The sequence below is a fragment of the Achroia grisella genome, unplaced genomic scaffold (genome assembly GCF_030625045.1).
Source record: "Achroia grisella isolate CSIRO2021 unplaced genomic scaffold, CSIRO_AGI_Agris_v1 utg1573, whole genome shotgun sequence".
NCBI classification, from domain to species: Eukaryota; Metazoa; Arthropoda; class Insecta; order Lepidoptera; family Pyralidae; genus Achroia; species Achroia grisella.
In genome coordinates this window covers 2,345,426-2,371,519 of record NW_026712655.1, presented here as the reverse complement: position 1 = coordinate 2,371,519, position 26,094 = coordinate 2,345,426, and the positions used below count along the sequence as shown (strand labels likewise).

General features: G+C 30.9%; 2 protein-coding genes across 2 annotated transcripts; both read right to left on the bottom strand.

Annotated features, from left to right (window-relative positions):
- Positions 1 to 2,243: 2,243 nt before the first annotated feature.
- LOC131841170 (uncharacterized) lies at positions 2,244 to 4,722 on the bottom strand. The gene is made up of 4 exons (XM_059189430.1): positions 4,604 to 4,722; positions 3,757 to 3,887; positions 2,939 to 3,068; positions 2,244 to 2,409 (listed from the first exon to the last, which is right to left on the bottom strand). Exons 1-4 carry the CDS (start codon positions 4,656 to 4,658, stop codon positions 2,249 to 2,251), a joined length of 477 nt encoding a protein of 158 aa, XP_059045413.1. The 5' UTR covers positions 4,659 to 4,722; the 3' UTR covers positions 2,244 to 2,248.
- Positions 4,723 to 7,957: 3,235 nt separating this feature from the next.
- LOC131841173 (ionotropic receptor 75a-like) lies at positions 7,958 to 15,909 on the bottom strand. The gene is made up of 11 exons (XM_059189432.1): positions 15,765 to 15,909; positions 15,530 to 15,696; positions 15,256 to 15,418; positions 13,820 to 14,012; positions 12,850 to 13,022; positions 11,682 to 11,923; positions 10,958 to 11,057; positions 9,661 to 9,848; positions 9,209 to 9,316; positions 8,402 to 8,568; positions 7,958 to 8,228 (listed from the first exon to the last, which is right to left on the bottom strand). Exons 1-11 carry the CDS (start codon positions 15,907 to 15,909, stop codon positions 7,958 to 7,960), a joined length of 1,917 nt encoding a protein of 638 aa, XP_059045415.1.
- Between the last annotated feature and the right edge of the window lie 10,185 nt (positions 15,910 to 26,094).

Sequence of the window (26,094 nt, the reverse complement as noted above, 5' to 3'; positions counted from 1 at the left end):
AGCGACTAGGGGGTGGCGAACTGGGCAATATAACAGGAGCCTTGCGTAACAACCAAACAAAATTTTAAACAACTGGAGAGTGACATTTTGCCTAGGGGTAAGTTGCATACACTTCCCGCTTTAGGTATTTAATCGAATGAATAAAATTACTAACACTATAATATTCAAATAAAAAAAAAAACTAATAAAAAAAATAATTAAGACACAGTTTCCTTGAATCAGCGGAAATTTCCGCAAAATCATTAGCATCACATATTTTTCACGTAGGTACAAAGAGCCTCGCAAAGCTTGGAGCCACGCAAAGAGTAAGACCGCCGCTGGTCACACTGACACTATAAATTTTCCCGCACAAAACGAGACGTATGCCTAACGTGACCAGACGTCCCGTTTTAAACGGGACTGTCCCTTTTTATAACAACAAGTCCCGGTGTCCCCGAAATTAACTCTGGGACGCAAAATTGTCCCGTTTTTGGAAACTCGGTGAAAATATGTTTAGTCGAGCGGGTCGGTTGTGATGTAGATTATTGTTGATAATTAAGGTGAATATAAAAAAACGTGCCATTTTTATATTGTCTTGTAGACAAGCAATTAAAGTTTTTAAATTATTTTTACCCTTAAAGTTTTAAATTCACAAAGAAGTATCATATATCATTTTAAAAGTATTTAGATAATGATTAAGACGGCGTGGTTAATTTAATTACTTATATAAAAGGTGGCAATTCTAGCTTCTAATTTTGAAAAATGTCATTTTTCTATTTAATCGACGATACGTCCTCTCCTCTAGGTTGTCTGTAAGAGACTGCATATAGCGTGAAGACTGCCTATTGTAATTACTTTTCTATTTACTGTATTTTCTTATTGTTTATTTTGTGTACACAATAAAGAGTTAATTATTATTATTCTTTTATATATGTTACATCTCCCTTTTTACGGGGGTAATACTTTTTTTTAAAGAATTAGCTTTAATAAATTGTTTCCTTTATTGACTGTCTATTAATTGATATAAATAAATGTCCCGTTTTGAGTCAAAGAATAAATGGTCACGTTACGTATGCCCCATGCTACTCTATGGCATTATAAATGAATAGAATAGTGCACTAACTAATTGCTAGCGGGGAATCAATAGAAGATGATGATGTTTACCGCCGCACTCAGAGAATGGTTACTGAAGCAGTTCCTTGATGTAGATATAAAAAATCTCCTACTCAAGGGTTCCTTAGTAATAGATAAAGTTAGGTGAATTTATAGTACCTATATTCATAATTAATTCTGCATGTTAATTACGAATAGACACTGTGTCCCAGGAGGACCGTGTGTAAATTGAGCTGACAAAGTTAGCCAAACCTGCAAAACAACTCTTCCCCTGTGTATTGTAGTTTCCGGATTTCTGATTTGTATATTTATTATATTTTATGAATGTTGTAAGCATACCTGGGCATTAACTCGTTAATCCGTTAATCGTTAATTAACGAAGTTAACATTTTGAGTAACGGATTAACTTTTAAAAATGTTAACGGACATGTTAACTTCCGTTAATATGCAGAAGTCCGTTAATCGTTAATCCAATGTCTACTATTTACCGTAGATATGGAAACGTGACGGGGCGCGAAAATCAGGCTCAATAACAAAAAATCTCCAACTCTTTAAAGAGTAAAACGCAAAATCTCAATAAAATGTGGCTGGATATAAAATCAAAAGACTCAATAAAAAGAGGAACATATACTCATAAATATAGATTTATGAGTATCTGTTCCTCTTTTTAGCGCTTGAGAGTAAAGCAGTATTGTATTTAATGAATAGTCATTAAATACAATACTGCTTTACTCTCAAGCGCTGCAGTTGAACGTCTGTTTTCACACACTTTTCAATTTTCACAGGTAAAGACATTTTAACACTATAACGCGCCTTGCTTTCAGACGAGAACTTCAACATGTTAATGTTCATAAACTTAAGTTATACCTGTATTTTGTTTTGTTCCTAACCTTTTAACTTCCAGGACCTAAACCAGCAGGTTTTATAAATTCACTAACACAGCGATATAAAAATGCAATATTACACATTTTACGTTAACTTGCGTTAATTCTTCTGAAAGGTAACGCTTTAACGTTTAACGAAGCTAACTTTTTTTAGCGGATTAACAATTAATGAAGTTAACTATTTGATTAACGGTGCCCAGCTCTGGTTGTTAGTAGATGTAAGGTATGGAAGCTGTTAAAGAATAAAATCAAGAAAATTACGTGATATTATATTAAACAAACATAGTAATAAACAAAGATATAATGACAGTAAATAGGTAAATTTTTAAATTAGTAGCATTTCCGCGTCCAATTCCTGGAACGACCAGATTCAGTCCCGTGTATTCTGGTCTAGGGGACAGCTGACCCCCAACAATAGATTGGATTCCATTGCCTATCGAAAAAAAATTATTATATAGTATACCTAAGTAGTTATGTTGTCTAATAGTATTTCTATATTATAAGTATATTATTATAGCTAGATATTGTATTGTTAACTAAATGGTATATATGTATACCATAATAATGGTATACATATATCTTAGGTAGTTGTTTGAAAATTATAATTGAAACATAAAATAATATGTCGTAGATGCTATAGTTATGCTTTCATAAATATTTTGTTTTGTATTTCATTAAATTTCTAATCATTCATATAGATAGCAGTGCATTTAAGTTCGTTATTTAGGTACGCATGTTATTTTTTTTAGATCATTTTTATCCCTACCTGGACAGTACGTCTATTAGATTAGGTACATTTTCAGAAAAAATGAAAATTCACAGGTTGTACAAACGACTTTGTTTGAAATTTTGTTTTTTTGTTTGAAATCGTTTGAAATTTTTGGCGTCGTGTAAGTCCGTCGTGTAATTCCAAGTCCACGTCGATTTACTTATTACTTTTTGAATAAATTAATGACACTTACCGATATTACATAAGTCGTGGTTACATGCTCTATAGTAAGTTCTAAAAGTGGAGTCAATAGTATCGTGGTTAAGATACTCTGGCGACGCTTCACAATCTCGTCTGAAACTTGCCACTACTCCGATAGGATCCTAAAAACGAGTATAATAAATAATAGTATAATATTAATAATAATAGTATGTTAGTGTTTATTATTTTAGTTATGACGACCTCGGTGGTCTTGAGGGTTACCACACCGCTTGACTTCCTATGGTCGCGGGTTCAATTCCCCGCACGGTACAAACATTTGTATTAATTCATAGTGATATATGTATATTTCCGATAAAAAAACTATATATTACATCACTTGTTGTTGAATAACCATAACATAAGCTCTGCTTAGCTTGGGACTAGATAGGTCCTGAAAAATTACTGCATTATATTATTATGTACTAGTAGTACCTAAATGGGGCGTGGGGCGCGGCGACTGCAAATATGGCGACTTTTGAAAATGATCAAATGGAAATTTAATCCCGTTTTAGAGTTTTCGCTATCAAGTTAAACGTGAATATGAATAAAACCAAATATAAGTTAATGCTAACGATTTCTGTTCATACTTGATGATATTATAAATATGATGTTTATTTGATTAAATTTACAAGATTTATGTGCAATAAAATAAATATATAGATATGTTTAATAGAGCGGACAACATTTGATAAAACCATCACATTTATATTTGGTATCAATTCGATTTCAAATCGGTAATTTTCATCAGAAATCAGATTGCAGTTTTCGTTTCATTTTTCATTTCATCGAGTATCGACAAATCATACTTACTACATACTCTTGCCTGAAGATGGTACAAAATGGATTGCTACATTCTACTGAGTTTGTTTGTTCGGTTATGGTCAAACAAGACTGTTCAGATTCCGTTGACGAATAACTGCATACATAACATCGAAACTGACCTGAAAATATTCGTATATTACCAGTGAGCTGTTTAAAAAATTTTGTAGTCCTTTGAAGCTGTTTTTTTTATAAATGATCGATTACTTAATTAACACTATATAGTGTTGTAATGCCTAGTAAGGACATATTTATATTTAGAAAGAGTAAAGAGTGCATATACAATCTTCCAATCTATATGTATTTGTATATGTAGGTATCTACTAAATAAATCGTTTTCAGTAGTTTATTCTATAGTAGTTAGATAACTTTATTAAAAACCGTGAGGTGACGATGTAAAAATAAATAAAGGATATACATAATGCGTCATCCACAGACAAGATATCTAGAGATTGCTTTATGCATCTGTGATGTGCATGTACTCCTACTCAAGTTAATAGTAGTTGAGTATTTCAAAGTAGGTAAATAATAAAAACAAAAAGGATTTCTAGTTCTGTAAGAAGCAGCAAGGAGTAGTAGATTTTAACTACTTGAGTTAATAAGAGGTAAATATTCCAAAGTAGGTACATAAAAGTACTATAAATGCACAAAGGTTTTGTAGTTCTAGGTTTTAAAACAGGTGGATATATAGGACCTATAGGTGTAAATTACTTAGCAAGCGATATCAATAAAATTTATATCTATGTATTTACACTTGATATTTGGCATACGAGTATAATTAACTACGTATACCGGCTCCAAAGCTGCATATATAATTACAAAGATGTTTAAAACATACCTACAGACTGTCCAATTAGAGCAAAACACAATAAAAACACTATCACATATTTCATTTTGTACAACAAACTTTTTTTGTCACGGACTGAATAACTGCATGTAATCAATATCCTTGGGTTATTGTCACTAAACAATTGATTTATAATCAATACACTTTTTAATTGGAAGAACTTATCTAATCAATGTCGGCATGACCTAAAATCAAGATATTTAAAGTATCCGATAACTATTTACGACGTAAGCCCTGACGTACTTATAAATTGAAATTGATTAAATCTAATCTAATACTATACACCAATAATTTAATAGAGTTTTTTACTTTTGAATCATCGCACTGCATTCTAGCGATATGTACTGTGTTGCATGTTCATTATTGCATATTGCAAAAATATTTTCTTTTAAATGTAGCAGCAATATTTTTCTTTAACGCCAAAAGAAAAATATTGCTGAAACATTTCAAACTTTTGTCCTGTTATTACATAATAAAAGTTTCAGCAATATTTTTCTTCAATAATCTGTTTTGTACGGTCTTCGCAATAACAGGAAAAGTTAACAAATTATATTTTTAGCAATTTAATATAAATAAATACTCAATCATTATCGTTATTTGATATCCGTATTAATATCATAAACGATTTTTTTAGTGTAAGTTTGTTACTTTTTCGCGTAAAACTACTAAACGAATTTTAATGAAATTTTATGAAATATTTATATAGAGAACCTATTTGTAACATTTGCATAACTATTTACCATCAGATACTTCTATAATATATTCTCATAAACTATAGAATTTATATATATAATTCCTAGTAGCAGGATAATCATAAAATATATTAGTTTATATAAATTACATTATATTGTAGAGCAAAGTAACTCTGTCTGCTATACCTATGTATATGTCGACTATATCGCAGAACCAATATTGATGAATTGTATTGTAAATATAGAGGGGACTTAGGAAAAGAAAATAGGTAACTCGAAGTCCAAACCAATATTAGCGGAGCTACAGTGAGAAATGTTGCAGAAACGGGGATAGTGTGACGCAGATGAATTTGTGCAGATCAGCTAGTACATAATAAATAAAACAATATATGTTATTATCATGTATGATAATGATATAAAATATATAAATTTTATTTATAAAATATCTTGCTCTTAGAGTTTATATAGGAGTTTAGCGCACATAGTGGTTCAATTAATTCAGAAACAGAATCAAAGCCAGTCTTTATCATAATTGCTATTTCACTTTATGATTAAGTATAACTTGATATCTCGATAATTATTATAAAATGGATTCTAAAGTGTTAATATACATAGTTACCGGTTTCTAAACGGCGTAAAGCTTGTAGCTGCAACAGACTGCACGGCTTCCAAAGCCGGTTAGAAAAGGTTGATTAATTCTTGTATTGGCACTTTAGGTTTCTGTAAATTAGTTCGGATTTAACTTTAATATAGATAATTGTCGAAATACTTAACAAGAAAATAGAAAAGAGAGAAAGAAGTATTTTAATATTGGAAAATTCAGTGTTTAAAAAAGAGAGAAAAGTTAGTTTTATGAATTCATTCGAAAATAGACAAAGCTGAGCCAGATCCTCAGTATTTTATGCTCTCATAGATAATGTGAATTATGATGCTCGTAATTTAATACCACTCAAGGAAGTAAATAGTCATTAAAATTGTTTATTACCAAAGGTCGAATATATCATCTTTAGTTTTATTGTCGAGAATAACCAATGCAGCTTGTATAACAGTTCCATTGAAGTTTTTCCTCCTTATTAAAATAGACTGATCTATCACATTTCTTTTAGTTAACCCAGGTTTGGTTAGCCCAGATGAAACTGTAAAATATCCACAGTCCACAGTAGTCAGTTCAATAAGTAGAGACTAGAGATTGATAAATATAATGTACACATCAGCTATACTACTTAAGTATAGCTGATGTGTACATTATATTTATCAATCTAATATAATATACTTATATTTAGGTCATTGTATTAGGTGCACCTAATTGGAAATTTAAAGCAACTATTTCTCGTCGTTCGTCGTCTTATTCGTTATACTTAAGCAATAATACTTGGGTGCCAAAGTTAAACAATTATTACAGAATTAGTGCAACTATAGGTAGACCTACTTATTTCTATTTAATTTGAAATAATCACTACCTTTGTTTTGTACGATAATGACTTCGGAATCAGGTAATATATTAAGATCATATAATTCAGGGACAATATTGATGTCGACTTGGTGGATATATAGCGTAACGTAAATAAAAATATAATCAACTACGGAAAGGTACGGTATTTTAGTATTGATTTATATGTGATTCAGGCCAGGGAATACTGGCCATTGGTACTGTATTGATTATAATTTGTTTTATACTATTAACCGTATCAAAAAACTGGGTTATTTAAAATGTCTATAAGATTTTGGTATCCCTCAGTATAAAATCTATCAAATGTAAAAATACATAAAAGAGGTCCACGGCATAGAGTTACCATACTTACACGAAATCCAACAATCTTTACTGAATCATACACTGATGTAGTATGTTATTTATCATCAGCGGAGGCTGAAATATTGCTTATAGTAAATAAAAATATGAAATATTATTACTTTGATGATTTGCAAATACAAAGAATTAATAGTAATGAGATTATAATGCGATCTTTCTCATCGCCTCCTTAACTACAAGTCACATATTCATTCTCTTCAAAGCTGTTACTGTAATTTAAAATTTTATTCGATTTAATTACAGTATAATCGGTAGTTACGACGAATAATTACAGGCCAAGTGAAACATGAACGTCTCCCTATTAATCAAAGGGGCGAAACTCGGCAAATAATTTATAGTGTTGCGAAAACCTATTTTAACGGACCGGTGCCTACAGTATTTTGTAATGAAACAATTTTTAATATAAAAAACAGCCTTGTCAATTCCCTTTAAACTTACTTAAAAATATTTTTATTATTTTATGCGAATAGTAAATGTTTTGACAAAATTAAAGGATTGCCACAGTGCTTATTGTAGGGTAATAAATTGAAACATATGTTGCATACAATTGTAAAATCTATTTAAATTAGGTATATGTGTGAGAGAAGTATTAGGTACACATCCTGTGGTCATGCGCAAAAGTTTGGGACCAAGATTTACACAAACAAAACCTGGGGTGAAATGTCCATCTTGCAATAAAACACTAATAATTAGGGGGCATGTCTTCTAATTCATATTGTTCTCTTTAATCAAGTAAAATATACTACATTGTAAGTAACACTTTAGAAACTAAAATATAATGATTATTTAATAAATGCAGTGAATATTTCATCTCCACCCGTATAACTAAATTAAAGATTGATTTTAATTTGCTGAATTATAAATACGATTATTTTTTCTTTTGTATGTTTTCTGTATTTTTTTAATGATATTTTGACGACAGTAAATACCATTCTCAATCATCATCAACCCTACTGCCATCAAAGTGCCGTATGATAGTATTAATAGTGCTGGATAACAATCGACCATGCTAACTGAAACAAAACTGGTCTCACTACCCGAACATTTAGGTCGTCTCTCATAGAGTAAACGATTTTCTCTACTTTGAAGTCCGTGTTCTTGAATGCGTTTCATTCTAAAAGTCAACAAACACAAATAAACAATTATATTCCGAATTGTTAGATACATTTAAAAAAATCAATTAGAAGCTTCGTAATAATTAGGCAATTCAATGAAAAGCGTAAATGGTTTGTTAGGTGTAGGTAGGTAGCTTAGGTAATTAGCTATTAGAAAACTGCTTATGGATACCCTATCTTGAACATTTCTTTATATGGCGTGTTTTTTCTGACGGCTAACCATGGATCTATTACTTGAAGATACTGTATTTCTTTAAGACCACATTTTTCACTTTCTTGGAAATATTTTCCAACGAATTTATACCCGACACCAGTTTCCATATGAAACGCAAATAATCCCTGTAAGACATTATTGAAAATTATTGTACATATGTAGATATACTTATAACCATAGATGGTAATACAAATACAATAAAAGATACTATATATGTATATAGAAACGGTGGTAATACACAATACGACCTGTATTCTGTATGATAGATGTAGCTACAACTCCCAGAATAATTAATTAATCCACAAAAAATATAATAATATAGGACACTAAACTAATTAAACTTTTTTTTTAAGTGAGTATTTTTTTTTAAGATATCCCAATGCATACATGTGTAAAAACGTACGTGTGTGTAGTATACAGTTATACCATTATCTGATTTCATATCTACTAAAAAATATAAAGTTGTGTAATGGCAAATGCAACGCATAATGACGTTTTGAATTCAAGTTGAAAATTTGTTATTTCGTAACATTTCCTCTGTAGTAAAAAAATACTAGAATTAAATACGTAGTTACGTACATTATTCGGTTATCTGAGAAGGGTTTGTATCGTGTTCTACGGAATCAACGAAGGACAAATTCAAACATATATTTATTATTATTTTGGAAATTAAAAAAAGAATTAAACTTCGGACTAACATTTGTAATCTACCTATCTAAACATTATTGTGAGCACAGTATAGTTTTAATTTATTGAAGATAATACCTTTCGTATATTCTTAACACCTTCCTCCATAGTCATAAACCTAGGCGGAGTACCAGGGGGAGCGACCTTTTTCTCATAAATTGCCTTTCTGACTGGCTCAGTCGCAGTCTGAAATAATCGCATACTTTTATTAAATTATTTGGTTTTCTTAAAAACCAAAAGTTTGTTTGTCAAAAATCCAAATTTGAAGGTTTTTTTATTATTATAAAATTGAACACATACATTCATTATACTTTTATTTAGATTTATGAATAGTTACGGTCTTAGCCTTAAGCCTTAATGTCTATTCTATATTTAATTGACCATCTTTTGAAACATTTATGCCATTACCATATAAAAAATCGTAAAACCACAAAATCTTACACACATTCTAACTTTGCAAACCTCAATATGATGACCTTCTAAAAATATGAACTGTGAATAAATGATGATAATTTATTTAATAATCATACCGAGAAATAATATCTGTTGAAAACGTTGTCATGAACACCAAACTTGAGTCTAGAATGTAGTAGATCATCTAGGCTATTGATTTTAGAGGAACTAGACTGCAGCAGCGCTACAATATTTGCAGAGTACGATGTGTATAAAAACATAACCGCCAGAAATAGAATCAGCAATACAATACGACCAAGAGAGCCTGCAATAAAGAATATGGGGATGAATCATAGGGACTTAAATTTTGGTCAATTAAATTTTTTTATGCATTCTTTATAGTATACACAGAGGCAGGCTGCCCAGAAAAGGTTGCATATTTTTATTCATGTCTATGCTCCTGTAGTAGGTGAGTGCCTATAACCAGTGGACGTTAGTTGCATAACAACACAATACACGTGATGACACTAATTCATGCTATGATAATAAGATCGTATCTTTAATAAGACCTTATTTTCTATTTTTGACATCGTCATATCTCATATATTAGTGTTTAATTCTGGGGCAAGTCACGCAAACAGCTATAATGAGAATACATAGATATAGCAATTGATATCGTAATATATACGAGAGACGTTGTAGAATATTATAGAGTAAAAGAAAATATATGAAAAATAAATGTAGTAGACTTTGGACAGCAATTTCAAACATCTATACTTGCTGGTACTCCCAAAATCTGATTGATGATTCAAACTTCAAAGTCGCTCATCGCTCCTGTTCTCTCTCAGTTCTGTTATTACATTATCAAAGCTAAAATAAATGTATCTCAGTCCATTACAAAAGTCCACGAATGCTTTTGTGAGAAAAACTTTCTATAAAATAGCCTGATAAGGACCCCTGCTAGTGAGAAGACGACTGGCTTCTGTCATTTCTTACGCAATAAATTGTCAATGCAATCCAGCGAGTACAACCCGACCAGCGTTCTTGGCACCATTCCCATTGGTCAAGATTTTTATAACATTAAATATTTACGATTGGTCTTTTATAGTAAATTAAATTGCTCTAAATAAATGACTACATAAAATATAAACCACAAATGAAAAATTGTCTCTAAAACCGAATGTTGTAAATAATTCTATGTTATATTGAGTTCTAGTAATAAAAAAAAATACCCACGACGCAACGTGTAAAGTGGTTTTTCCACTTCGATTAGGTGCAAACAGTTCACAGAGTTAAAGTATCTCTTACCGGTATCGTTATAGGAAAATAACGAAATTTTTGGAAATCCCATATTTGGTAAATGTACCTACCATATTCTGTAATTATATTTGACTAGCTGTTTCCAAGAGTATTAATATATGGACTATTTTATACCTTTTAATTCTACCGGACTTCCTTGCTGGCATGTTACTCCAAGAATTAGAATAACAATATCTGCGAAATTTGGCCTTAATATACCTGAATCTCTTTCTCCCTGAAAAAATTATATTTAATAATATCGTTATAAATATCATCAATATTCATAGTAGTATATTGTGATATAAGTGCGTTATAATGGTTAACACACAAGGCGAGATTACAGCCCGAACGAAAGGCGAGGGCGTAACAGAGCCGAGTGTGTTAAATACGCATATAAATACGAGTATATATAGGTACTACAACATTTTTCTAAATGAATTAAACCATAAAACTGTTATGCACTCTTACTTTCCGCCGTTTTACTTTTTTAAATCAGCGTGCTGGCTGGCGCCGTGCGAAAGTTCCAAATTTGAAAATAAATATCAAAGAGTGCGGTAATGGGATATAACATCACTATTTGCCTTTATAACGCACACGTGTTTTATGAGCTGCTTTATATAGCGAAAACTGGTGAAATTAGATCCACTTTACGAGCAAGTGTGTTGAAAACAATATATTATAACTATACTATACTGGGATGAAAATTTGCCACAGTATTTTAGCAGACGGCCTATGTAAACCCCGTAATAAAATTTTTCATAATATATATATTTAGTGGATATTGTTTAAAGACTTGGTTTTACATTTAATTAATATATTCAAAAGGTTATACTTAAGTCAAAGTTAAGTACATACATACCGATATAGAGGTATGCTTGGTTTGGTTCCATTCCCATATGGCAACTGCGAAAAGTGCTAAAAGTAATAACAGGAGTAAGGCTATACTGCTATACCAGACGGTATTACGAAACGAGAGCAGGAACAAGTTGCTTTCATATGAAAGTTTTGGTTGCTGGAAAACAAACTTTGATCTAGTTGGAGTTGGGCTGGATATGTACTCTACCACTGGTATCCGTTCTGATGTAAGAAACATTGGCGATCCTACAAAGTAAATAACTGAAGTTAAATAAACTAAATAATAAACGACTACTAACATAAATAAGTCGTTTCTATAATCAAATAGCAACTAGTAACTGAAATGCAGTTCAACTATCATCGAATCATCCATAGAAACAAAAATTTTATGATATACATAATATGATATGATATTGATATATGATTCTTCTCCATTATTTATATATGTACATGTATATACCATATACCTTACAAATGATCGACAGTATCTATAGGTAGTACGTATATAGAGACTGTAATGTTTGTTTCCGGTTTGATTAATACATTAATTTATGCTAATTATAATTATACTATACTATACTATTTAATATTAGGTATATGTATTTATATAATATCGTTGTTATAAGCAATAAAAATTAAGGATATACCTAAACGAGCATAATCGTCCTTGGACTTACCATTACAAAATAATAGTCCTACATTCACATGACGACTTTTTTTAAAATAAAGACCAGTGCAAACAGCCTAACTAAAACCTTAATCATTACAAAAATAATAATTAAAATAAATGTAGAGTTGGCCAAGACATCATGTTGTTACTACTAATAAAACTTGGTCAAACTAAGATACCTTACAATATAGAATTAAGTAGGTACCTATATGATCAATTTTTATTATTACGACTATGTAGAAATATATGTTCACAATATTCACGATTATTATACCCACAATTTACGGGATATGTTTGAATCTAACGTGGCAGGGGGTTAGCCTACCGCGCCGTCCCTCAGATAAACTTTGTTATCGGTGTCGAGTTTGTAAGAATCAGCCATAAATATAAAAAATATTGTATCAGTCGTATGGGAAATCCCGCCCTTTTTGTCTTATGTTAGTAAAACACTAAACCACGAAGCTCTCAAGTAATTATGGATAATGAATGTTAAACATCTTACCTCCAATTTCTACCTCTTCTCTGACTAAATAACCAGTCATACCATTCCATGTGCCATTCACATGGTAGCCCCAAGTGTTTACGTAGATGTATTTTCTACTGGCGTTTAGAAAATCCAGTAAATGATTCGTAGTTGGGAAATTTACTTTAGTTATTGTATCTATATGATCATTCCTAAAGAACAAAACATTTTACTTGTAAATTACGTATCTAATGATTACATTTAGACTAAAGGTGTATTTAAAGTGGATCTATTCAGGTAAGATAGTGCTTCTTAATTGCGGCGATGCTATTGACGCCATGTTGTAAAATATAGGAATAGCAAAGTGAGGCCTATATTCGTTTTTACGTGAATAGATAAAAAACGAAGTCTAAGATCTAAGTTAAGATTGAATTTAAGCTTATGTAAATTTTGTTGTGCATTCATAATTAGATTAAGAAATATAAAGATAATTATTAATTATAACTACAAAAAATAATGAACTGTAATCAACTCTAGTCATACGTATGACAATTGTAACATAATTAACTGATAAACTAAATGACTAATTTAATACGGAATAATATACATATTTCCTTACAGGGATCAGCTTGTATACTTTCTTTTACAAACTTTTTAAAGTGAAATATCATTATTAGATAATATACATTATTTTATTTACGATATTAACTTATACCTATATCTTGACTGCCATTCTGACTATGTGACATATGTAAAAGATAATATGCCGACAATTTAAAATATTCTGTATTGTACCCCAATACAAATATGTACTACTTATTTTATTCACAAAAAAATTGGATTTGTATTTAATGGACAGGAACTAATTGATATTGAATAAAAACTACCAAATCGTATGTTATCGATGGTAGTGTATGTATTTGATTTCCCCCTGACTTCCCCCCCCCCCAGGTCCCAGAACAGATATAAATTTACTCATAGTTATGAAGTTTAGAAGTTTAGTTATTACACTTCATCAGTCAAGTGATTGACACTGTCATTGTCAGTAAGAACATAGCAGATGCTTATCTCAAAACCATCCAAATTTAGTCTTCTTAGTGCAGGAGCTTCAACCATATTGTCTGCTATCTTAAAGTTGCTGTCCTTATTCCAAATACCATATGACTCAGACCGCCATATTCCTCCATTGTTTATTTTGTAAACTGAAAATTTAAATTAATTTATACTAACCATATATTCTCATTTTAAGATTGGTACATAGGTACTTTTGTACCTGGACTAAACTATAAATATAATTATATTCAATACAAGATATACATATAAGAAAAACGTTATTGGGGAACTTTAGAACCCATATAATCATTCTTAGAATTTTTGTCTTTTTGTGTGGTTTGAATGCGGTATTCACCAATGTATTGTAGTAATTTATATTTCTTTTATAGCAATTGGTTTACAAAACAAAGCTATTAATTATTAACGGCTACGAATTCGCGTTCGCTGTTACTCTCAAATATTTTTTTATGTAATTAATATGGTAAAAAGTTTGATAAGTAATAATAATAATACTCTCAGGACAATTCAAACAGCGTCATCTAGATCCAATTAAACTAACTAAAGCTGGTGTTGTGGATAATAGATAACTGATACAAATACATAGATATATATTTTTTGTGAAATACATACATATTATATACAGAAAACACCCAGATCGATACAAACAATCATACTCATGAATAAAAATGTTTGTCCCGTGCGAGGAATCAAACCCGCGACCATCGGGAGTAAGGCAGTGTGCTAAACTGCTAGACCATCGAGGCCGTCGAAGGCCGCCAAATAAGTGGAATGCCCACCTAATGGTAAGTGTTAATCACGGACTACATGAACAGCTCTACGAACAGAACAGAGAAGTGCGTTATTTTGTAACTACGAATAGCAGGGGGAAAGGCGATTGCTAGTAATGTGGACTAATAATCCAATTGCTAACAATAAACTATGTAAGGTTGATCTCCACGCGGTTCCCCCTGGAAACCATTGTGATAAATTCCACGACTTTGCCGTGATGGGATAACTGCCCTGATTTCATGCTCGTATTATCATCCTCCAATGGAGCCCCGCCAGCGTAAACCGTAATTGTTGGCGGGTGCACCATTCCATTATCATTTAAAAAAAAAATACGAACAGCACGTTAGAATGAGACGCTCGTGATATAAGTAATGTATTGCCATTCCGGAGAACTAATATGTTAACCGTTTTATCACGTTGTAACCATTGTTAACGACCATAACATATCAAATATACAATCTAAATACTCCTCACAAAGTAATCTGCTTGACGACTGAAATAGATGAGACAGTGTGTGATAACCAAGCAAACGAGTTTTTGCAACGTCAGCTTCGGTTTGCATTTTATTTCTTCTAACCAATTGTGACTTAAATGCATACTTACTTAGGTCTAATTTATAGGTGTCATTGTCTATTTTACGAATAATCGTAACTTCAGAATCAGGCAAAATATCTATTGAACCCATAATGTTAGCAATTTCATTTTTATTATTTTTTCCGTCAATTAGAAACCATCGAAAAGGTGATCCAAAATTTAAATTCATGTTCTGAAATAAGATAACGTAGTATTATTAAGTAGATACAGATTATTGATCCATAAATGTAAATTTTAGTTTGTAAACATTACAAAGATATGTAAAACAATTACATTTATATACCTGTTGAAAATATTCTGTAATATTAGGGCAATTGAGGTCCACAAAAAAGGTAGTGTACTGAGGCACCGTATTATATCTGGCAATATTATAATATTCTACAAATTGCAACATACTTAACTGATCGGTATTGTTACCTGCCAGTAATGAATACAAATTAACTTTTTTATCTGGAACAAATGACAATGATGAGTCAAAATAAACACAAGAAGTCATTCTAAATTTAAAAATTGCTTACAGACTGGCCAGCAAAGCGTAGCAATTACGGTCGAAGGCCTTTCCATTGTACGAATAATATTAGTAATCATTACTGCCTCAAAATCTATATCCGTAGTAGAAACATTTTGACAGAATAAAAATATCAAAATGATATGTACTATCATTGTGAGAACAAAATTTTAAATTGAAATAAAAAATGACGGTTATTTATTTTATAGTAACTCCTTGAAAGGACTAGGTCGTAACTTATAACAGAGTGAAGTTAGATAATAATTTATTCAAAACAGCCGGTATATTCTAGCAATTGCAAATGTTTGAAATTGCTACCCTTTCAATAAAGTCGCAAGAAATTGCTTTGTTCACTTCTTTAATAATTTATTACGTACATAGAGTCCAAGTAGTGAACAATTCAAAGATTCATTCAAGATTCAGGCAAATGAAATAGATTCTCAAGAAGTCTTAGTAATTTTATATATGTAGTAATAGTTGAATCTATTGTTGTATGACGTATACGAATAATAATTTTATTTAAGTGTAATGTCACAATACTAAAAGAAAATTAATTTAGTCGTACAAATTTAAAGCAATATTTGAAATACTAATGTACTCTACTCTAAATAATGTACCATGTTATATTTTATTGTACGAAAATGTTATATTTTATTGAACGTCTCAAAGAATAACTTACGCCGAATAAGTTATAAATTATGACACGGACACTACCTATGCGGTTTCACCCGCATGACATTTATATTTATAAGAGTAACAAACATTCATTCATCCATCCATATTCACAAATTTTATTGTTTATAATATTAGTAAGATTATTCATGTCATTAATGTAGTATTCTTGTTTATTTACAATCACCGCGGAGAAGTTTTTTTCCACGTCTATTATCAGAAAGTGCAGCGTATTATTGATTTTAAGGTGGTCATTCTATAATTATTTCCTCAGTAGATACTAAATACGCAATTTAGTAGATTATTATGTTAATGCAATTTATGACTTATGAGACCTTTTTATCTATATTATTATGTGTGACCTTAGTCGTCAGAAGCCTAATATCACTGAGAACACTACAGCAATGGATGTTCACTTATACTAGTTCTGATTTACTTTAGCTATTCAAATTCTAAAGCAATTTCTAATTGTAGTGATAAGAAAAACTATTAAATATGAGAAGTGTGAATATATATATATATTTTTTTTATATCATAATTTGAGCGCGTTTGACCGCAATCTCACCTGATGTTAAGTGATGATGTGGTCTAAGCTGTTACACGCAAGCTCAAATAATACCTATTCACTCTTGACTTAAAAGACCCAATGTTGTAAGAGGCAGGAAAAATAGACGCTGGTAGAGAGTTCCACTCCTTAGCTGCTCGCATAAGGAAAGATGATGCAAAACGGTTAGTTCGAGCAGCTGGGATGTCAATAGTGTAGGGGTGGAGCCGCTCTCTACGTCTTGTTGTACGTTGATGGAACGGTGCTGGAGGAATGAGGTTGTGCAGTTCTTGAGCACATTCGCCAAAATGGAGCCTACAGAACATCGATAGACAAGCTACTTTATTAAGACTTTGAAGCCTCTTAGCTACAAGTGATTCGTCCCCGATAAGTCTCCTTGCTCGTCTGTCGATTGAGTCTAGAGCGTCAAGTTGGTACTGAGCGGATCCATCCCATAAGTGGGAACAATACTCCATGCAAGATCGGACCTGTGCTTGGTATAGCGTTAAAAGCTGTCCAGGCGTGAAGTATCTTCTAACCCTTGAGAGGACGCCCAGTTTTTTTGATGCCATTTTAGCTCTTGATTCAATATATGCCCCGAAATTTAGGTTGGATGATATTGTTAAACCTAGAAGATCGAGATGGTCAGAAACCGGGACAGATACATTTCGAAAAGTTGGAGATAGGTTAAAGGGGTTCTTTTTAGTGGAAAAAAGACAAGCTTGGGTTTTTGTAGCATTAAATCTCATGAGATTAGCATCACCCCAGTCAGATACCGTCTGTAGCGTCTGATCTATTCGCCGAATCAAACTCTGACGTTGGGAATTCAACTCAGCCCCCCCGGCACTACTATTAAGCAGGTACCTATCTGAAATAGTACTATCGTCAGCATACCCCAGGATTCCGGGTTTAAGCACATCATTCATATATAGCAAAAATAATGTAGCGGAAAGAACGGACCCCTGAGGTACCCCGGCATTGATGTTAAAGAGAAATATGAGTAGGAAATATTGAGAACCATTTATTAATTACTAGAAATATTCAATTTTGGGGGAAGTTGAGATGCACTATTGAAAAACAAATAAAAGAAATTCACGACCTTGACGTACAATAATTTCTATGTCCTTCTAGAAAGAAGAGAGAGCGCTTAAAATAATATTTCATTGTGGTCAACTTTATATTTCAAATTTTCAAGATACTCGACGGTTGTCTTGAAACCAATAATTTGTTTCTTCTCTTAACATTATGGCCATGGCAGATCTATAACGAAAAATATAACACGCGAAATGTAACTTAAGTTTCAATTAAGTCATATTTCATTTCATATTTTTAGATAAACAGTTTTTACAATAAATATAATTTTTATATAATAGGTAGTAAAAATAGTATATTTTTAAGAATAACCCACATACGTTAAATAATTATCTGTGGTTCACACACTAATGATATTTACTCAATGTTTTATCATATTTGTAAACATAATCAATGTAGGTATAAATAAATAGTTAAGCTCAGTTGTGTACTAGAATTCATCAGAACTATCAAGATTTACATATATTTGGCTATTCTTGAAAAATAAACTCTCACACAAACTAAATAGTATTTTTCTCAGTAGTGTCAATAGTAAACAACGTGAGATGAACGTGTTTACAAACCGTGTGGATGTTAATTGTTTGGATTCTGTGTCATATAGACAACAAGGAGAATCTGCATCAGAATGGACGCCGCTACTCGGGAATTCGCCGGGAGTCACACTTTCTACTCAAGGTAGGCACATGCACTTGTATTATCTTGAATTCGAAAGCTTACTGTGAATAGCAGGCGGCGTAGTTTGTAAAAAAGTAATTGGATATCTGTACCTACTTATTAATTTTAAAGTATTATAATTGCAAAAGTTGTAGATCTAACTGATGCCAATTCATATCCCGGTTCACTTGTCTGGTTTTGTCCATTATTCTTTCGCCATTCAGGCAATCAAACTTTGGAACGACTTACCCCTTTATATAAAAACCGCCACGAGTAGATTTTCTTTCAAACGTAAATTACGGGAACATTATTTAAACTTGTAACCATTCCTGTGTCCCATTTGCTCATTGTTTTTTTTTTATAATTTTTTTTAAATTCCATTATTTGTAGCAGTACATGCTATTTATTGTCAGATTATTAAATATATATTTATGTATGGTTTATGTATGTATATATATATATATATATATATATAGTTATTTATTCATATATATTTTTATGTGTATCATTTAATATATTTATATTTGCACCGTCAACAATTATTCTCTGCGTCACCCATGGTTGACTGGTAGATAATGCCGCATGGTGTTAAGTCCGTCATATGTACTTTAAAATTATTAAAGTTTTAATAAATAAATTGTGGGTACCACGGATATCACAAAATTAGTGTCATCTGACGTACCTACGTGATTTCATGCTTTGCGAGTATACCTTTGTAAATCGGGATTTCTTTATAAAGTGTTGAGCAAAATATCCATATCTATTATTAATCTGAAAGTGTATTAACAACTAAGCGGCTGAACAGATCTTAATGAAATATGGAGTTAGATTGTATCGCGAGGACGAACATAGGTTTTTATATTTATCACAGGAAATTAGATTTATTTTGTTACCATGGTTTTGTTTGTACTCTTTAATTAGATGGTTTTCTATAAACTGAATTGTTATAACACATATCTCTCTTATAACATATAATGGATATATCGAGCTACTATGGTCGATATTTCCAACAACAGAAACTCTATATTGTACACATGTGTACACGCTAAAGTTAAGCATGTTTGGAATTACACAGAAAGCAGTGAGAACTGATTAATTCATCTGGCTTATTTTTTGTATGATACAAACACATTACTGATTAATACAGGGTTAGGTATAATTAATACTTATACAAAAGCAAATTTTAGACGCATCAGGAATTTTTTATGTGAAGTAAATAGTTCGTAACGACATCTCATACAGCCTAATTAGGAGATAATTACCTATTAGTACTTAAAGCTTTTCTTTTGTTATTCATTACGTAGGCGATGTGTAATGGTGTTAACCCATTTTGTAAAATTCCATTGTGTAACAACAAGAAAGTAAATGATAAAACTGGATCGTCATTACGCCAGAATATTAGAAATCAGATACTTCTTCATTTATTATGAATATATACCTAAGTAATAATAATAAATATATTAACCATACATCCATATTTTTTATAAAATAAAAGGCTTAGTTACAGGTACACTATTTATAACAAAATAATCGCTGAACAGACTGATATGCTCTATAATATACTCGTATTATAATAGATTTATCTTCGCCCCAAATAGCAGGATGATTTAAAACTTAAAAAAAAAAATTTTTTTAAAGTTTTAAAGTTTCTGCATAGAAAAGATGCATTGTATTAATTGAATTTGGAAGAAATAAAAAATATATACATTTTATTATTATTTTATATCTCTATAGGGTATTTATAATATGGGGCATTAATAGCTTACATTAAAATACATTAGTAAATTAAGTACAATATCGAATTTATTTTATCAAAAGTTTTTACTGAGATGGTAGGAAGTTCGGTGGGTTAGCCGTGTATTAGCGATAAGAATAATATGCTCACTTAAACTTTAAAATCGTCTTTTGAGAAAATATGCTACTTGGACCGTGTCAAACAATCCTTTTGAATGTTTTAGCAAACAATACGGTGAATATATGACAATAAAGTTTGTTCCAAATTGCTGGTGTTTTATTTATTTTACTTTTGCTTTGCCGCGGTCAATAATATGAAATAATACATAAGATGCCGTATATAATTACAAATGATTTATGCATGGTAACTGTAACTGTTTTATGTTTCATTTTCAATTATAATGTAGTAAATAGGCTAAAAACATGTTTAGAATATCTAAGTGTTTTTTTTGTCGTAATCATAGCATAGTATTGCTAGGCGAGTACGATAAAACGATTGTGTTCATCTTAATTTTAGATTAAGGAAATAGATTTAATTTTTGTATTGATACCAAAAGCCATTTTATATATCGTCGGTTAAAATCTAAAATGGCAGTATTCAAAATGTACATTTTTGTCTTGTCTTGTAGACATGCATTTAAAGTTTTTAATTTCATTTAAATTCTAATTTCCTATAAAGTTTGAAATTTACACGGAAGTATTATATATAATTTTAAAAGTATTTAGATAATGATTAAAACGGCATGGTTAATTTAATTGACTTATATAAATGGAGGCAATTCTAGCTTTTAATTTTGATTACATATTTCAGATTTTGATTACATACTTTACTTTTCATATAATTTAATTAAAAAAACGTATTGACATCGTCATTCCTGCATATTTTAACACTGGAGTCAAAATTTATGTTCAATGTGCCGCCTTCGTGATTTTTTTTGTGAATAAAGTTATTTAAATTAAGTGTAGTACCTCAGTTTGCATTTTTAATATATATGGAAGCGTCCTAATTCCTTCCACATTCAAGCCTAATTATCTCCATATGAGGCAAAGGTAGATGTTACTAGTTGATGTAGATATGTATGGGAGTGGTCAGTCGACTGTGTGGCCAGACAGTCTGGTGCCGCACCTATAAGTACATGCATGCTTCTGTATCTATTAAATATGCATCATGTTCATTACATACGGCTAAAGCAAGCTGTTACTATAAATTTTATAAGCAATTATAATGGCAAACACTTATACATCGTCTCTAAACATGAAGAGTATATTATTATAGATGCCAGTGCCACTTATGCCATTTCGGAGGATTAAGATATCTTGCATAAGGAGTACTGCTCTTCTTTGGGCAGTCACAATCTCGGTCCTTTTGACTGGTTCAAGAGACATGCTATTAGAACTATCGATGATTCCGATTTCTCAGTGGGTATCGAACGTCAAATATTGTGTGTTAAAGACTGATGGGCCGTATGTTTGTCTGTCACCTAGAGGTAGTAAAAAAAACTACGATACTTTTAATGATATTAAAATTATTATACAGATATTATAGTACACATCGTATTTTTTATTTGGGTTAACAGTGTATCGTTTAAGATAAGCTTATATTGTAGTTAAGAACTAATTTATTTGTCGTAAGAACGGATAGTGAAATACGTATAGGTAATTTAATTTTTAATTATGTTAAAAAAAGGCAAGTCATATTTACAACAGGCGCATATATTTCTATTTTGAATTCAAACCATATTATTTCTGGGTCTCTACTTCGTTTGTTGGAATTATGTACATAATACCTATAAGAGAGATGATTGCTCAAGATCGCTGTTGTCGATATTTCAACACTATTATAATAGATAATGTTCTTTAAAAACTTGTGTAGACATAAATAAACTTCAAAATATTTATATGTCAACACTCTATACTCTATTGATATTATGAGAAATCTAAGAAATATCAACGTTTGTGGTTTTTATGTATTCATAATATAGTAAACAAGTTTGTGTAAAATAATATGTATTGGTATTCTGATTTGATATGGGGTTTGGTCTTGTGTAATATGAGAAGTAATAGTAATTCTGTACTAATACTTTTTTTAGGTAGATACTAGACAGTGCTTACCGAAAAGTACTAAGTCTAGATTAATCAAAGGAACATAGGTTTATTTTACGAAGTATCTATTATTAAAAGGGTGTTTGAAATTTAAGAGTAACAAACAAACATTATTTGCACGAGTATACCTCATCAATTGGAACTATATTATTAAACTCTGATACCCTGTAATATAATAATGTAAAGCATAGAAAATAATACTATTGAAATTTAAATTATTTTTGTCTTAAAAATATTTTATTGAAATATTGTCGCTTGGATGATCTAATCATATTACTATTCTACTGATGTAATAGAATATACTTATTTATTTTTTACAAAAAAAAATTTAATTGAGTTGTCACCAGAATTCACGATTCAATACTCCAGGATGTGTTCGTTCGTGATTTATTTGTCCTCTTTCGAGTATAATGTATTTGTACTAAATTCAAATACAAATCTTGTCCTTACAATAAAGCACCATTCAATAGTCAATTATAATGTTGTTTTGTAAGCCAACTTGATTAAACAATCGACATTAATCTGTATGTATAAATGAATCCCTGTCTCTTAATCATGGCATCACGCTGGACCGATTTTGCTAATTCTTTTTTTGTTTGTTATTAGGAGATGGTTTGGAAAAGGTTTTCTTTGTGAGATTTTTTTATTTATTATATAATTGCGAATTCAATATTTTTAGTATATGGCAGAACACTGTCTATTGGGTCAGCCAATATTGAATAAACATTATTTATACCTTACCTTACTTGTACCTTAGTGAGTACCAGCTACTTCATCACGTGACCGGGGTAACTTGATTGACAGTAATAGCCCATGATCTTCTTAGTCTCAAATATCACTATGTATAGCTTTAATTTCTAATTATAGATTATATTGTGACTGGAGATAATATTTGTACTATACCCTCCTAATATTAAAATAAATATACCTCCAAATATAATAAAAGGGTAAAGTAAAGTTTTATCAAAGAAGTAATTGAGCAATTTGAAAAATATAATAACTATATTATCTGCGAATATCCATGAAGAAATCAAATATTAATAGAGAAATTATATCAATGACCATAATTGACAAGTATTATTATATTCTTTTATTCTGTTCACAAACAGAGTAAATAATAGAACAATTTTTTTATTGGGGGGTTTGGGTTTTTACAGGTGCTCGGGCCTGTAGCACTGCGACCTATAATACCATAGATTTATTGTGCTTGCCCTGTTTAGAGTTCGCTACCTAGACCCGTCAGGAATAAGAATTGAAGGATATTCTTAGGAGCGATGATTTTCATCTCTTCAGGATAGAAACATACTCATCACAATTATTTTTGTAAATATCTCAATATCTTTAGCAAAATCCCTTATTAGATTTGTTCAACACATAGAAAACCAGACATAACTTCGCAATATTTTATAAAAAAAACCTAATCTATGTCAATATTACTAGAAAGTGGGCCGATACGTATATTAAAGAAACTTCAAGTTCGTAGTTTGTATTACAAAACAAAATTAAACTGTGGATATCCGTAAAACGTATTAAAATTGATACTTAGTATGTACTTACGAGTAAGTATAAACAATAGACGGAAATATACAAAATCAATTGCTATTCAAAGAAGGTCAATAAACGTAGTCTATTATGGAGCGAGTGACTTTATGATCATAGAGGAAACTCTATAATAAACTAGTGACCCGCCCTTGCTTCGCACGGATGTACACTATACCTATGTACCGGTAGAAATAGTAGTAGAGTATAACTAAATACATATAATAAACATATAAACTTTCCGGACATATCAAAAATTGCTGCGTGCTTGGGAAGATGTAGTATGAGGAATCCAGGTGTCTCCGTAAATAAAATTCGGAAAATCTTTTTTATCGGAGGACAGGATAATTAGTTAACGCACGGGATTTTCATTTAACGTTACACCTACATAAGTATACAATGTAAATAAACTGGCTTTTAAAAAGAAAATAAATTTAATGGAGTTCTTGCCAGTTCTTCTCAGTTGGATCTGGACTGTACTGAACTGGATTGTAGGGAAAAAATACAAAGAAATGACGTTTATAAGGGATTAAAATTTCCTACATGAATAAATGATTTTTGATTTGGGTTGATTTGATTTTGAACAGCATAAACTGATATCAATAATAGTGAGCATAACATAGTTTAAGTGGTTTTATGATTATGACAAATTTTGCAACGAATCTAGTTTCACAACAATAGCTACTTGAAAAGAATCTATGGACTCTCGATTTCCTTTCAGCAACGTCATTACAAGGTTATTGCTACAGTGGCCGTGATGTACGTAGACGATTAACGGACAATAATAATTGTACGAGTATGGAAATAAAAAGAAACATGAACTTCAAATATCTAATAATAAGATTGAGTAGAATCACCCATTCTATTACAGATTATTATGAACTGTTCATAGTGAGTTCATAGTCCATTAGTAAATTAACTATAAAACTGTCTCCCATTACGCCACGTAGAATACTTTGTTAAGGACAACTATACAAACAAAGATATCCTGAAACATAAAGTATCTTTGTCTGACGAATAGTCAAGACAAGAGTGTTAGAAAGGTTTAAGTAGGTTCATCATATGAAAATAAAATTTATAATGTTCAAAATCGTTTTTATTTTCAATTCTTCTCTACTTGTACGTATTATGTCTAAAGTAAAAAAAGGTGTCTTTGACACCAGTACACTAATAATAATCAAACTTACGATTTAAATTAATTGTGGTCGAATTTCGACTATTGATCGACCACTAGTTAAAGTAAACAGACATAGATAAAGATGCAGGGATAATTACTGCATAACTGATTTTGAAATAAGTAATGTCGTATAGATGTACGATATTGAATACGTAATATGGTAATACTTACTCTGTGGTTTTTCTCATTAAAATCATGGTAATGAAAAAACCACAAAATTGAGATGTTCGTAGATTTATTAAGGAATATAACTAATTGCTTTAATAAAATAATATAAGTAATGGCTTTATCCTATAGACTAAATGTTGAATTTCTCACTCGAACAAATAGTCATATTTTGTGCGTACTATAATATAAATATATACTTGAATACTATCGATAAGTGGATAGTGAACAATAGTGCGTCGTTATTTGTCTCTCCTATTAACATAATGATACCTATTTAAATAGGTGCCTTCCAGTGTCTTGCAAAACAATTTACCTAAACTATTTTAATTTACAATAACCTAAACCAATAACTTTGCAATGATGTCATAAATAGATATATTCTATTAAATTCTTTTGTTTTCCGAACTAAAACAACTTTTAACACAATTTTCAACGGAGTACAAAATGATTTTGTGGCATTTAGTATAAACGATCTACAGACGACTGTAAAAGTGCCATATTGAAGCAGTTAGTTTCGTTTGTAAGTCTTTTTAAGTGTATACGCAATTTAGGGCAAATCAGTGGTAATAACGGAACAGTGGTGAGAGGTTTCTTATATCTAAGAAGTTATCTAGAGGGCTCCCTAGGTCGCTTCTTAGATATGTATTAGATTCTTCG

What these genes read in the sequence shown, in the direction of transcription:
- LOC131841170 (XM_059189430.1), bottom strand. Translation starts at nt 4,658, where the DNA reads ATGAAATATGTGATAGTGTTTTTATTGTGTTTTGCTCTAATTGGACAG. An exon ending in TCTTCAGGCAAGAGTATGTA is followed by an intron (nt 3,069 to 3,756) that starts GTAAGTATGATT and finishes ACTCGTTTTTAG; the next exon opens with GATCCTATCGGAGTAGTGGC. An exon ending in CCACGACTTATGTAATATCG is followed by an intron (nt 2,410 to 2,938) that starts GTAAGTGTCATT and finishes TTTTTTCGATAG; the next exon opens with GCAATGGAATCCAATCTATT.
- LOC131841173 (XM_059189432.1), bottom strand. Translation starts at nt 15,909, where the DNA reads ATGATAGTACATATCATTTTGATATTTTTATTCTGTCAAAATGTTTCT. An exon ending in AATCACTTGACTGATGAAGT is followed by an intron (nt 13,023 to 13,819) that starts GTAATAACTAAA and finishes TTTGTTCTTTAG; the next exon opens with GAATGATCATATAGATACAA. An exon ending in GTGTTAAGAATATACGAAAG is followed by an intron (nt 8,569 to 9,208) that starts GTATTATCTTCA and finishes AATGTCTTACAG; the next exon opens with GGATTATTTGCGTTTCATAT.